The sequence below is a fragment of the Stegastes partitus genome, unplaced genomic scaffold (genome assembly GCF_000690725.1).
Source record: "Stegastes partitus isolate 25-593 unplaced genomic scaffold, Stegastes_partitus-1.0.2 Scaffold557, whole genome shotgun sequence".
In the NCBI taxonomy this organism is placed as follows: Eukaryota; Metazoa; Chordata; class Actinopteri; family Pomacentridae; genus Stegastes; species Stegastes partitus.
Genome location: NW_007578288.1, coordinates 372,862 through 385,251, shown reverse-complemented (window position 1 = coordinate 385,251; position 12,390 = coordinate 372,862). Strand labels below are relative to the sequence as shown.

General features: G+C 40.6%; 1 protein-coding gene across 2 annotated transcripts; it reads left to right on the top strand.

Annotated features, from left to right (window-relative positions):
• Positions 1–765: 765 nt before the first annotated feature.
• Positions 766–10,176, top strand: grb14 (growth factor receptor-bound protein 14). Of its 2 annotated transcripts, XM_008288403.1 has the most exons (13): positions 766–1,062; positions 1,417–1,573; positions 2,683–2,804; positions 2,933–3,007; positions 3,140–3,277; positions 4,463–4,573; positions 4,718–4,813; positions 5,143–5,205; positions 7,234–7,350; positions 7,800–7,869; positions 7,951–8,038; positions 8,600–8,693; positions 8,835–10,176. In XM_008288403.1, exons 1-13 carry the CDS (start codon positions 988–990, stop codon positions 8,979–8,981), a joined length of 1,353 nt encoding a protein of 450 aa, XP_008286625.1. In that variant the 5' UTR covers positions 766–987; the 3' UTR covers positions 8,982–10,176. The 2 variants fall into 2 exon arrangements, with proteins under 2 accessions (XP_008286625.1, XP_008286626.1); XM_008288404.1 differs by lacking the exon at positions 766–1,062 and having other exon boundaries at positions 1,485–1,573; positions 3,157–3,277.
• The last annotated feature ends 2,214 nt before the right edge of the window (positions 10,177–12,390 follow it).

Here is a 12,390-nt window from a genome sequence, read left to right as displayed (position 1 = left end):
TGGCCGATTCTCAGGGAGACATCCTTGAAGCAGCCCGCTGAGGCCCACGATGTGCTCGTCGTCTGCAGTGCAGTGAATATTTATGCTGTTTGATGTAGGATTTATTTATTTTAGGTGGTTTTGGATGTTCTCATCTGCTGTTGTTTTCTTCTCTGATTATCTTCAAAATACATTTAGATCATGAACCTGCCCTGTTCTGATGCAGCATCATCTACGATAAACAGCGGATGATTGACTAATCTGTTTAGAGCTTGTGTGTGTTAGACATCTCCAAAAAAAAGAAAGAGATTTCTCCAGTGAGGCTCCACGTGGACTGATTGAACGCTAAATGGTTTACGCTAAGAGGTGATGTCATAGCTGGAGGCTCCCATTTGCCGATAACTCCTTGAGGGTTCAGCCCTCAGCCGTTTCCACAAAAGGAGTCAGGTTCTCCATGCCCATCTTTAAACCACCAACAGACCTCTCTAAGAGAAAAAAGAGAGACAGCCATCTGGTCTTTGCTGCACCGCCCTCCCTTCGTCTTTATACCCGCTTCTGTCAACTGTAGCCTGAATTGACCCAACTACCATTACATTTAGCCAGCACCTTTGTAATTGCTCTCTGGGCTCTTGCAGGGCATTATGTAGGAGATCTGCTTGCCATGGGTGTGTGAATGTGAATAGAAAGGAGGCTGGAGCCATGTGACTCTCTCTCTCTCTCTCTCTCTCTCTCCACCCCAGTGAATGAGCAGATTGATCTCTGGCTTCTTGACTCTTAGCGGTGGGGAAAGTAGGCAGGTGATTTGGTATCGAGCCCCAGTGATACAGATATGTGGAGTCAGGAAAGCGCTGTGCTAAGAGGCAGTTTTGTCTAATTACCTCCTTTCAGCTTCACTGCAGCTCAGAGCGAGAGAGAGTGGGGGGGAGAGAGACTCGCTGCTTGCCAGCTGACACTTGCTGTGCTGTCTGATGCGTGTTTTTATGTTTCTCACAAAAGCTCTCCTTTGCAATGCTGTGTACTCAGCCATGTTTAGGCTACAGAGCTTGTCCAAACTCACCACTATGCTTGGCTGCAAACAGCGGGGTAAGTTCCTTTTACTGACCGATTAATTTGTTAGTGGTACTGCAAGATTTCTGCACTGTTTCTACATGTTCCGGTCTACATCCTGGAACACACTTTGCATATTGTGCTCTACTTTGGAGGGCATTCAACTACTGACGTTTTTCAGATATTGTGTTGCTGCATTAGGAAACAGTTACAACCTGCTGTATGTGGATCAAACTGATTAATTTCTCTGCTGCTTTGACTCACTTTTAACACTTTTCATTGTATTACTTCCAGCCAAAAACATCCCTTCGCTTGTACTCCCTTAAAGTCAACAGTTCTTCAACCTGCTGCATCGTTGAAATAGTTGTTAATTTAATGTTTCTGTTTCAGGTAATTAAAGTTTATAATGAAGATAACACCAGCAAAGCTGTAGAGGTTCCCACTGACGTTACTGCCCGGGACATTTGCCAGCTATTTGTCTTGAAGAACCACTGCATTGATGACCACAGCTGGACTCTTTTTGAACACCTCTCCCATCTGGGAATAGGTAAGATTCAGTCAGAAGTGGCTTGTTGTGTTCTCGGTAGTCAGTGAGAATGTAAAAATCCTGTCGTCAATCTCATAATTAAAACTCTGAGACGGTGTCGTATCAATAGATCTCCCTGTAGCTCATCACAGGCTCAGAGCTACACGGCTCCTTGGACGTTTTGATAAAGTTCCAAATAACTGTTGTCAAAAATACTGACATTTTATACCATCAGTGTTTTAATCAGCGGTGACCCTAATTCCTACAAAGCATAAAGACATTTTCTTTTCATGTTCAATTTAAATTTAAAAGTCAGTTTGCAAAGGTAAAGTCGCCCTGCTCGTATTGTCTGGATGGATTTGGTTGAATCCAAGAAGTTGCTGTGAGGTCTAAGCGCTGCTGATTTGATCTGTTTTAAGTTAAAGCGCCTGGTATTTGTAAAGGCGTCAACCTGCTTTAACTATGGCTGGTTTATTTTATTACATATTTTATGAACAGTTGATTTAGATACTGATGAAAACATTTGAACAAGTGACCATTTATTTACTGTGGCATATGCATTTGTACATTAAAGGCACGAGTTTCTTTCATGAGTGGTGCATGATAACATAGTTCGTCACACATACAGTGTTATTACTGGCATACACTGATTTGCTGGAAAACAGTACAGTTGCATAAACGATTTCTTAGCAGCATTTTCATGCTGTTGCACTCATTACATAATTCATTCATCTGTTCTGTTTTTGTGTCCATTTACTCTGAGCTAAACTATTACAGGAGTTACATGCTGAGTATCATCTGCTAAATTCTTTGTGTTACTGAACACTGCCACGCATGTCTTTCTGAACATAGGAAGTTTCACATTAATTCAACATTCATTTTAAGTTCTAGAAATAATTAATGTTTATGTTGCACTTTTTGACTGGGAGCCATGCGCTCATTCTGCGGTTACACATTAATAAATGGTTAATAATCAAACTCGCTGCCCTCAAAGTTAAATAATAAAACTCTTGCCGGGAGAGGTTTAGCAGAGATCGTTGTGATTTTAAGAATATTTAAACTTTAGCTTTGATGTGATATTACACCTGACAGGTTGACCTTTCATTTTCTCCCCTTTCTGCTCTCTCCAGAGAGAACCATTGAAGACCATGAGTCGGTTATGGAGGTGTCTTCAGGCTGGGGGATGGACTCAGACAGCCGGCTATATTTCAGGAAGAATTATGCTAAATATGAATTCTTCAAGAAACCCCTGGTTAGTCTGTGATGAAGATATACGTGGAGATCATCTTGGACTTTCTTTGAACTAACTTTCGCCACTATTATGTAGGCCGGAGAGGCTAAAGCGTGTTGTACTGACTGACGCTGCTTTCATGTTCGTAGGACTTTTTCCCAGATCACATGGTCTCCATATCCACTGAAACCAATGGCATGGTGGATCACTCTGAGCTCATACAGGTATCACGTTTGTTCTATTCACAGCATATTCTTTACTGCCAGTTGTTGGTTTCTCACCGCTGTCTAAAGTGTTGCCTTGATAATTTACTGCACACACCCATCTATGGACAAATATTTCTCTACCCAACGCAGACCTTTCTCAAATCCAGCACTTGTCCAGAGATCCATGGATACCTCCATGCCAAAGAGCAAAGCAGAAAGTCTTGGAAGAAGTTTTATTTTGTCTTGCGGAGGTCGGGACTTTATTTCTCCAATAAGGGGACTTCCAAGGTTAGTTTAAAAGGACTCATAATATTTTATACATGTTAGAAAATTCAAAACAAATCTATAAAGCAGATTAATGAATGGGGCATTTGTTGAATTTACCCAGTGTGTTTGCATTACATTCCATTGCACCAGTCTGTCATGTTTTTTTTTTCCTTCTTTAAATAAAATGCACAGTCCTTAGTTTACACAGTAAATAGAATGAAAACTGGGAAACTTGTTTTAATCTATAAAGCTTCATCACAGGGCTCTGTTTGAACACGATGCTGTCACCAGTTCATCCTCTGCATACATGTCACTTCAGTTGTGAGAGGGCAGTGGAACAGGTTGAGCTCGATTTTCCTTCGGTCAGCTGGCACAGCAGCCAGGCAGAAACAGTACTCTTAATGCTGCTGACAAGTGAGGCTTATACCTGGGCACCGGCCATGCCAACACAACCACTTTTCAACTGCTTTCATTTTCTACAACAATAGACCTTTTGTTTCCCAGTGCAGGTAGGCTTTGGTATGGCGCCCACTTTTAGTCTGGCGTGTTTGCCATTCATCTGTGGTCTCGGTCAGACACATTGGTAGTCAGCCGCCGCAGACACTAATGGCTGTGGCATTACTTTAGATAAGGAAGTGGGAACAGTGTGTCACATGCAAGTAGAACAATGGCACTCTTTGAGCTCTTTTTTTTCTTGGAAAGTTATCTTTGGCACAATGTAACTATTGATACTGTCTCAATGCGCTCCATATCAATACGTCTAAATTTATCTTTCATTACATTTATACTCCAACCACACCCGCAATGACTGATAACGTGTTATTTTTAGATAAGAATGCACTGTTTAAATTTAAGTGCGCCGGCCTCCACTTGCAGTATGTTTTAAGTGAGCTATCATGTTCCAACACCCGGGAGATTACACTGCAAGCATGATACCAATGTAGATGGCGTTACATAATCCAGCTTTTTGCAGCTTTAGCATTTCAGCAGAAGCATGTCCTAATAATTTCTAAAAATAATTGCATTTATGTGCATTATTCTTTGTGCATTACTCCATCAGTTCAAAAATAAACCAGAAAGCTGGAGATGCAGCCCATCTATTCCTCTCACACACCAGCTGTAGAGATTTGTTGTTACATACCTCACATCTAGCGTTCATACATTTGCTGTACTTCTGTTTTATTGTGACCTCTCTTTGTTTCACAGGAACCAAGGCATCTCCAGTTCTTCGCTGACTTCAGTGACAGTCATGTCTACACTGTGTTGTCAGCCAAAAAACTACATGGAGCACCTACAGAGTTTGGCTTCTGTGTCAAGGTACCATCGCTTTCCTTTAAGTACGCGAGCATTGATGGTTACCATACAACCGAAAAATGCCAAAAGTGTACAAAAGCACCAGAAGTAGAGTATTGATTCCCGGCATATTGAACTCTTTCATCTCCCTGTAACTTCTCGCCCTAGTCCACCAAGTGCGGTTCAGCCCGGGACTTGAAGCTGCTTTGTGCCGATGATGAGCAGACCAGGACCTGCTGGATCACAGCCATGCGCTTGTTAAAGGTTGGCTTGCTGATGAATAACTCAGGGTGATATCTAAGCGGAGGAATGCTGAGTCAGTGCTAGAATCAGATTTAGCTTTGGGAAGAGGTCAAGGGAAACTATTGAGTGATGCTGGATTAGCACTCCCACTCCTGATAGAAGCAGCATGTGTTCATTGTCTGGATACCTGCTGGATACAGTTTAGAGCATTAGTCACTCCTGCTAGTCCACAAATAATATACAGTACAGACTTATGTGAATGTGCTTCTTTTCATTAAGGGATTTTGAAGTTAGCGCGTAACAAGTATTTGAATGAAAATGTGAGATAATAGCTTTTCTTCATGTTTCAGTTTGGGATGCAACTCTACCAAAATTTTGTTCAGCCACACCAGAAGCAAAAAGCTTCACCAATGGTAAGCTGAAGCTCTTTTTGTTTGTATGTCAGCCTCTGCCTTATACACTGTTGGGTCATGTTCTGCTGGGAATATTACGGCTAGTTACCACCCACCTAAGCATTGTTGCAGATCAATCAGGGCAATGTGTGTTGCTACACCACAAAAACTGCTCAGGAACAGGTTGAGGAGCATGACAAAGAGCCTACCTGGCCTCCAGAGCCCCAATCTGACTGAGCATCCACATGATTCGCTGGAAAAATCCAGATTCATGGATCCACTGTCGGCATCCTGGTGCCAGACACTACAGGGCACCAAGAGATCCCATACCTCCACGACACTAGGAGCACATGGTTTAATTGTAGTGGCTGACCAGTGGATATTGTTATGTTTTCTTGTAACGTAGATGGCTTTGAGAATCTTTTTAACATATAGTTTAATCAGTATTTTTTATATTAGCAATAAATCAAATGATTTTGTGTAACCAGAAGACTGTTGTGACAAACCTCCATAACTTTGAAGTTTAGCTACATGGAGCCTTTTAGCTCCTTTTGAAGTCAAGTTCATGACTTTGTTTCTCTTTTAGTCCACAATTTCTGCACTTGTCAGTCTCTTTTGGAGCAGTGGATAACTTTTTTTTTTCTTCCCTAAAATCTGTGACAAGCTCACTTTATGATAGCAATAATATACCAAACAACAAGCTGATAATGTGAGCATCTAGCCGGGGAACATGTCGAGCATGTAGCAGCTAAATGTCATAAAACCACACCAAAGCTAATGGAATTGGACTTACATTCCTCAGGTGGTCATAAATAGGAATAACAGTAATGCTGCATCATGTGTGCTGGATGTTTGCTAAAAGAGTTAATCACAGATTTATGTGATGGTAACATGTCATTGTTGTGCTTTGAGCTTGTCCCACTGCCCCCAGAAGAAAATCAGTTGTAGCTTTAAAGACACATTTTCACGCACTTAGATAACACATGCCAACACATAGCAGTGTATTAATATAACTGCATAGGACAAATGAGGCACCTTCAGTGCACTAATGTAGGTTTCGTGTCCCAGAATAGCCTCAGTCTCGACTGGGAGTATTTTTGCGGCAGCAAACACAATCTATTTATGGGTTATGGACATGTTCGCGAACTGCTCGCTTTCTAAAAATACATAGTGATCAGCTGCTCTCAGATTTAACAACTCATCACCTCTTCCCTGCTGTCGGAGGGTCATATGCGACCAACAGCCTCGCCAAGAGGATTAGCTAGAAAGATAGGAGAGTACATGAATCTGCCAAATGCAGGGTCAGGCTACTGAATCTTACGTGGTCAACATGACAGTCTGTATATCTTCTTCAAGGCACGAGAACGTTGAGAGTGTTTGTCCAGAAGAACCTGGAGTTAAGGTGCTTTTTGGCCTTCAGAGAGTCTTAAGGGTCCCTGCTTCATGGAATTACTCTGAAATAATGAAAAAAAAAAAAGCCATATTAAGTGTTGATGAATGCATTTGAAAACAATATTATTCCTCTTTACATCACTGGGAGCGGCGCAGCGTGGATGAGAGAGGCTGTGAAAGTAGAAACCACTCACTTTGTTTTAACCACTTGTTTAAATTGCGAGCTTAGTAGTTGGTAGAGGAATGAATGTGGTAATCTAAAAGCTTCTTGGTAATCCCGATAAGAAGAATTTTCTTGAGTGTGTGTGGAGTTATTTAGAGCCACTCACTATATGACAGCTTAAAGGACTAAAATGTGCCCATGTGTCATTCTTTTCAAAGCCACTCTAATCCCTTTTCAATAGAGTTTTCTGCCTGGAATCATCTAGAAATGATGAAGATGGAGTCACGTTACTCAGACACTAGATGGCAATACAATACCACCAGGCAGCCTTTTCACTGTACACAAAGCGAAGGGGACCAAACATAAGAAGAACCACGGCTATTTTAGATCATTGTGCAATTTATTAGAAAATAGGTTTTTCTATAAGCACCAATGTTATTGGGTGAATATCTGTTGTGCGGAAAACAATCCAAATAACCACTGTGCCATTTCAGAGGAGCATCTCAGAGAACTCACTGGTAGCCATGGACTTTTCTGGCCAGAAGAGCCGGGTGATCGAGAATCCGTCTGAGGCGCTGTCTGTGGCGGTAGAGGAAGGCCTGTCCTGGAGGGTAGGTCAGGAGTTCACACTTAGAGAGGGTTTAAATATGGTAAATAAATAAGACAGGGTAATAAGCATCAATGCTTTAATTAAAATAACCATCTTCCTGAATGCTTCATCCAGTAGAAACATGAATATTACAGTGACCTTAAAAAAATAAATGTGCTTTAAAGGTTCTACAAGGGTGAGAGAATGTAGCAGCAAATCCCTCACATGTAATAATGGGTTCTTACAAAGTATAATCTTAGAGTTAATAAGAATTTGTGTAATATTTCTGAACAACATGCAGCATATTCATACATACAGTGGCTTAACAGAACAAATTAAGGCCTAATAGAGCCAACAATTGTGCATCTCATACGTCAGCTGGAATAACAAGACAAGAACAGCAGGATAAATTTACTACATCTTAACATTTTTTTTCTGCTTTTATTGTCCTCTAACTCATTTCTGGCTCAGAGGAAAAGCTGCCACCGTCTGAGTGGTCATGGGAGCCCCTCCACAGCACAGAGCTCTGTGCCAAACATAGGTTTGTGAAACACTTGTTTATTTGTTTGGTATATGTACAAAACCGATAGAAAAACTGTAACACACCGTTCCTGTGCTCCAGCTATCCACTTGGCTCAGCCGTGGTTCCACGGAAAACTGTCCCGGGAAGAGGCTCAGCGTCTGATCACTCAACAGGGTCTTATTGATGGGTGAGCACTTATACCAGACAGGTCATAAGGCCCTGTTAGGACTTTGGTTATAGTCTTCTTTTTTGTGCATGGTCTCATTTAAATCATGTGGGCTATTAACAATAGATAGACCACAGGGGTCCCAACATTTACTGAAGCTGTTTCCTTTATCTGTTTAGAAAAAAAAGGGAAATATGGCAGTAAAAATGTGCTCCTTTCACCATTAAATAAAATTATTGTTAGCAGTGTGATTACGAATGAGGAGTCACACATGTATTTAAAAATGAATACATCTACAGGAGACATTACAAGTGTACACTAGAGTGTTAGTTATATATTTCTAGGAGTCAGAACTACATAAGACTGTATTATGACATTGCATTATCCCAATATTGTTTGTTAATATTACACATTTTCCAAAATACAAAAACAACACAGATCATATATTAAAAAATGAGGGTAAGTTATTATGTGTTCATTAAATGTTGGTAAATCCAGCACGATATGTTGGAAAAAAATGACCATTTTATGCACATACTTCAGCTTAACAACTGCGATAAAGAGCTTTTCTTGTTGTTTCAGAGTGTTTCTTCTGAGAGACAGCCAAAGCAACCCGAAGACTTTTGTTCTGTCGCTGTGCCACATGCAGAAAATCAAACACTTTCAGATCTTACCAGTGAGTACAACCCACTGCATGAGTGTCTTAAGTTTTAGGGACTGAAAGTAAAGTTGTTGAGGATTTCAAAAGTAATTCCATTAACGTTCACCTGTCTCATGTGTGTGATTGCTTTGTGTGTCTGCACATACTTCGCTGCAGGTGGACGATGAAGGGGAGTTGTTCTACAGTCTGGACGATGGCCACACTCGGTTCACCGACTTGATCCAGTTGGTGGAGTTTTACCAGCTAAACCGTGGGGTGCTGCCCTGCAAGCTCAAGCACCACTGTGCCCGGATCACCCTGTGAACAAGGGACCCACGAGACCCCCGAGGGCCCACACGCACCTTAACTCCAGGTTCTTCTGGACAAACACTCCCAGTGTTCTCGTGCCTTGAGGAAGATACACAGACTGTTGTTTTCAAAATGTGGTACATGGTCCAGCCTTACTTCTTTTTTTTTTCTCTTTTTCAGAAAAATTTCACATTGGACTGTATAATAAATGACTACTGGTGCTTAAGACCACGTGCGACATTATTTTCCGGCCCTGTAATGTGTGCATATGCAGCAGTAAATCCATTGCGCAAAGTCCAAGCATGACTTCTTGTACTGACTACTTGGGAAGCTGAATGTGTTCTGGAGACCGCTTTAAATCTGACAACATCACGACAGCGGTGAAAGAAAATAGTTTTTCACTCCTGGAATCGGAGTTTTTACTGAAATCTGCTGCAGAATGAATAGAATAATTATATATATACCTGTCAGTTCTGGTCGGTCACAGCTCATGACGGTTGTATCCCAACAAAGTGCATCGTTGTGTATTAACAACCATATATCGCTGGATGCTGTGGGATATAACTCCATCCAGGTAAATTTAAGTAAAACTAAGCTATCTTACCTTTCATTGTCAGTGCTTCTCTAAGTATTCAGGGGTTTTTTCTCCAGTTTTTCTAATGGATAGATAAAATGACCTCTCAGGAAGTGCCACTGTGCATGCCCTGATTGAAAATAATTAGAGAAAAAAAAAAGCGTCATGTCCAGGCTGACACGTAACCTCACCGCTCTGCACTGTGCATTATTTTAAAAGTATGTGATTAAATGAAATATTTGTAATTACTTGTGAGCTTTCTCTTAGAACAAGACCCGTGAAAAATACTTCACCAGTTTCAGATCTAAGCTATTAAGGACACGCTGTATTATTGATGTTGATGGTATCGGAATTCACTGTACATTGAAATTCAGGTTTTATATTTTCCAAAGATGCAGGTACACAGTTTGTAGCACCTGAGGTGGTTGTATCTTGATGTTACTGCCACTCTTGTGGTTTGATGGCATTACTGCTAATAGGGATATTAATCATCATACACTTTTAAAAGCCAACGAAGCAGTACTTTCTAGGTAGTGTAAAGAAGAATTTTAAATCATGATTTATTTTTTATTTTGAAGCTGGACAGTGAATGTCATGGACTGCATAGTTTTATATATAAACCATATCTCTTTGTAAGGCATGATTTTGTATCATTTATTGTCACATTTTTGGTCTAAACATAAAGTTAGTGAAACCCACATTACAGTAGGTTTTAGTTCTGATTGAAAACTACCAGCACAATGTTACCCATTACGTAAACTCTGGGCTCCAGCTGATCGCGAGGCTGCTAAATTCAACTTATATTTTAAATATAAAACAGTACGTTATTATATGACATTGCTGTCTTTATATGGAAAATAGGGCGAACACGATTGTTGTACAAATGACACATCTAAGCACGAGATAAAACGTCCGACCGAGCCGTCTCATCAGCACACAGTTGGGTGCTGCTGTACTCACAAAGATTTTTATTGGGTCTACATTAGTCATAATTTCCTAATGGGATCAGGCATATAGTTAAATTTAGTCACACTACGCAGCCTGTGTATGGGACACATTAGCCTGACACTGTCAAGTATGATTTACTGGCCACTGTATGTGTACATATATATTGTATATATACAGTACATATGACTTTATTTGCTCTCCACAGCACTGACTTTATAAATTTTATAACCACTAGATGGTACTAGAAGCATTTTGCTGCCGCTTGTCCAAGTTTAAGTTTGACATCCTAATGGGTTTAGTGCAATTTAAATTACATAACACATATAGAATTTGTCAGAGACGCAATTTAAAAAAAAAATAAGTTCAGTTGCTTAAAAGTTGCACAACCACAACTTCATCATTGTTGAGTAATTGACATGTATTGTGCCAAGAATGATCTAAGAATACACCAATAATTATTATTATACACTGCAATGAGTAGTTTTATTCCACACTGATAATTCCTGGATGTTCTTACACTGATGATGAGTAAACTAGTATTAGGTGCAAGCAATGAATTTGAAGTAATCCTATTTTCTCTCACAAACCACTTTAAAGGCTCCATAGAATTAGAGAAAATACAGTAACGGCTTGTGTTTCCCGCACAGTAAATAGAGCAGAATATCTTGTCTTGAAGCATTCGTGTTAAACAATCTTCTCTGTTGTGATACAAACACATTGCCCCCATACCTCCCCTGCTCTACTTCAATAGCACATTTTGAAACAGTGCTCACATCCAGGGGAGATGTGCGCACACAGAGAAGTCTTAAATGCACCCCTGCTTCCGAGGTCTTGTGCTAAATGTTGTTTTGGATGTATTCCTGCCATTGATCGGAGTCTGGCTGCAGGGGGAGAGATGGCAGCTGGGAGAGACTGCGCTTCCTTTAATGAATTCATCCAGCTCTATCCAGCCCAAACGGCCTGTGGATACACCATCTCTCCCAGTAAAGAAAGCCTCTGTCCGCTCTGTCTTGGCCCTCATGGACAACCACCGCTGTTCGTACCACTTCACACCACTACATTGGATTCACTCCTGCCTGCACTCTCACTCTTATGACTTCAGGTTTTGTACTTGAGAGCTGTCAACTTTGCTCTGTTCTTAAATGCCCCTCTTGTTGCATTGCCGTAGTTTGTATTCAATTATCTGGCTTCGCTGTCTTCGGCCAATTACTGATTATCTCCAATGAAGTGAAGACCTTGCTGTTTGCACCGCTCTTGATCCGCAAAAGGGCATTGTATGTGCTTGGGTTTGAATCTCTGCAGAGTCTGTGAGGAAATGAGAATAGGTTTGTGTTGAGGATGCACTAAGGTTAGAGGCTTTAACTGTTCCTTTGCAAAAGGCTTTCCCATCAGGAGTATCTAAAGCCAGAAGCAAATCCAGCAGCTCTATAGTATCCACAGTGGAGTTGGGCAAAGATAATCATGGGTCAATTTGAAAAAAAAAAAAAAAAAAAAATGTTATTATTATGGCAAATAGAACAATTCACACATAATGCAGATAAATGGTGAAACACACATCAGACTGTGTTGAACTAATTGTACCTACATTCAGTCATTTACAATACCTCGACTGTAGTTGACTTAAGGCTACGTTGCTCAGCTCAAGTGCATTTTTTTTTCTTTTTTTCATTTCATAGAAATGAACAATGATGCTTTATGAACCCCCATCAAACACACACACACACACACACATAATAATAATAATAATTGTGTTATTTTAGAGGGTTATAGCAGGGCCAGGGGAGGTCATGCATGTGGATGCTTTATTCCACTACTTTTCTTTATCTATTTAACAACTGATAATTAGGAGGAAGGATTTTCTCCCAGTCTGCAAAACAGCAACACTGGTGTGCAGAATGAGTG

Excerpts from the sequence above, each read along its gene's own strand:
- grb14 (XM_008288403.1), top strand. The coding sequence starts at position 988 with ATGCTGTGTACTCAGCCATGTTTAGGCTACAGAGCTTGTCCAAACTCA. Across the intron at positions 4,814-5,142 it reads CAGCCATGCGCTTGTTAAAG|TTTGGGATGCAACTCTACCA; the intron begins GTTGGCTTGCTG and ends TTCATGTTTCAG. Across the intron at positions 8,694-8,834 it reads AACACTTTCAGATCTTACCA|GTGGACGATGAAGGGGAGTT; the intron begins GTGAGTACAACC and ends ACTTCGCTGCAG.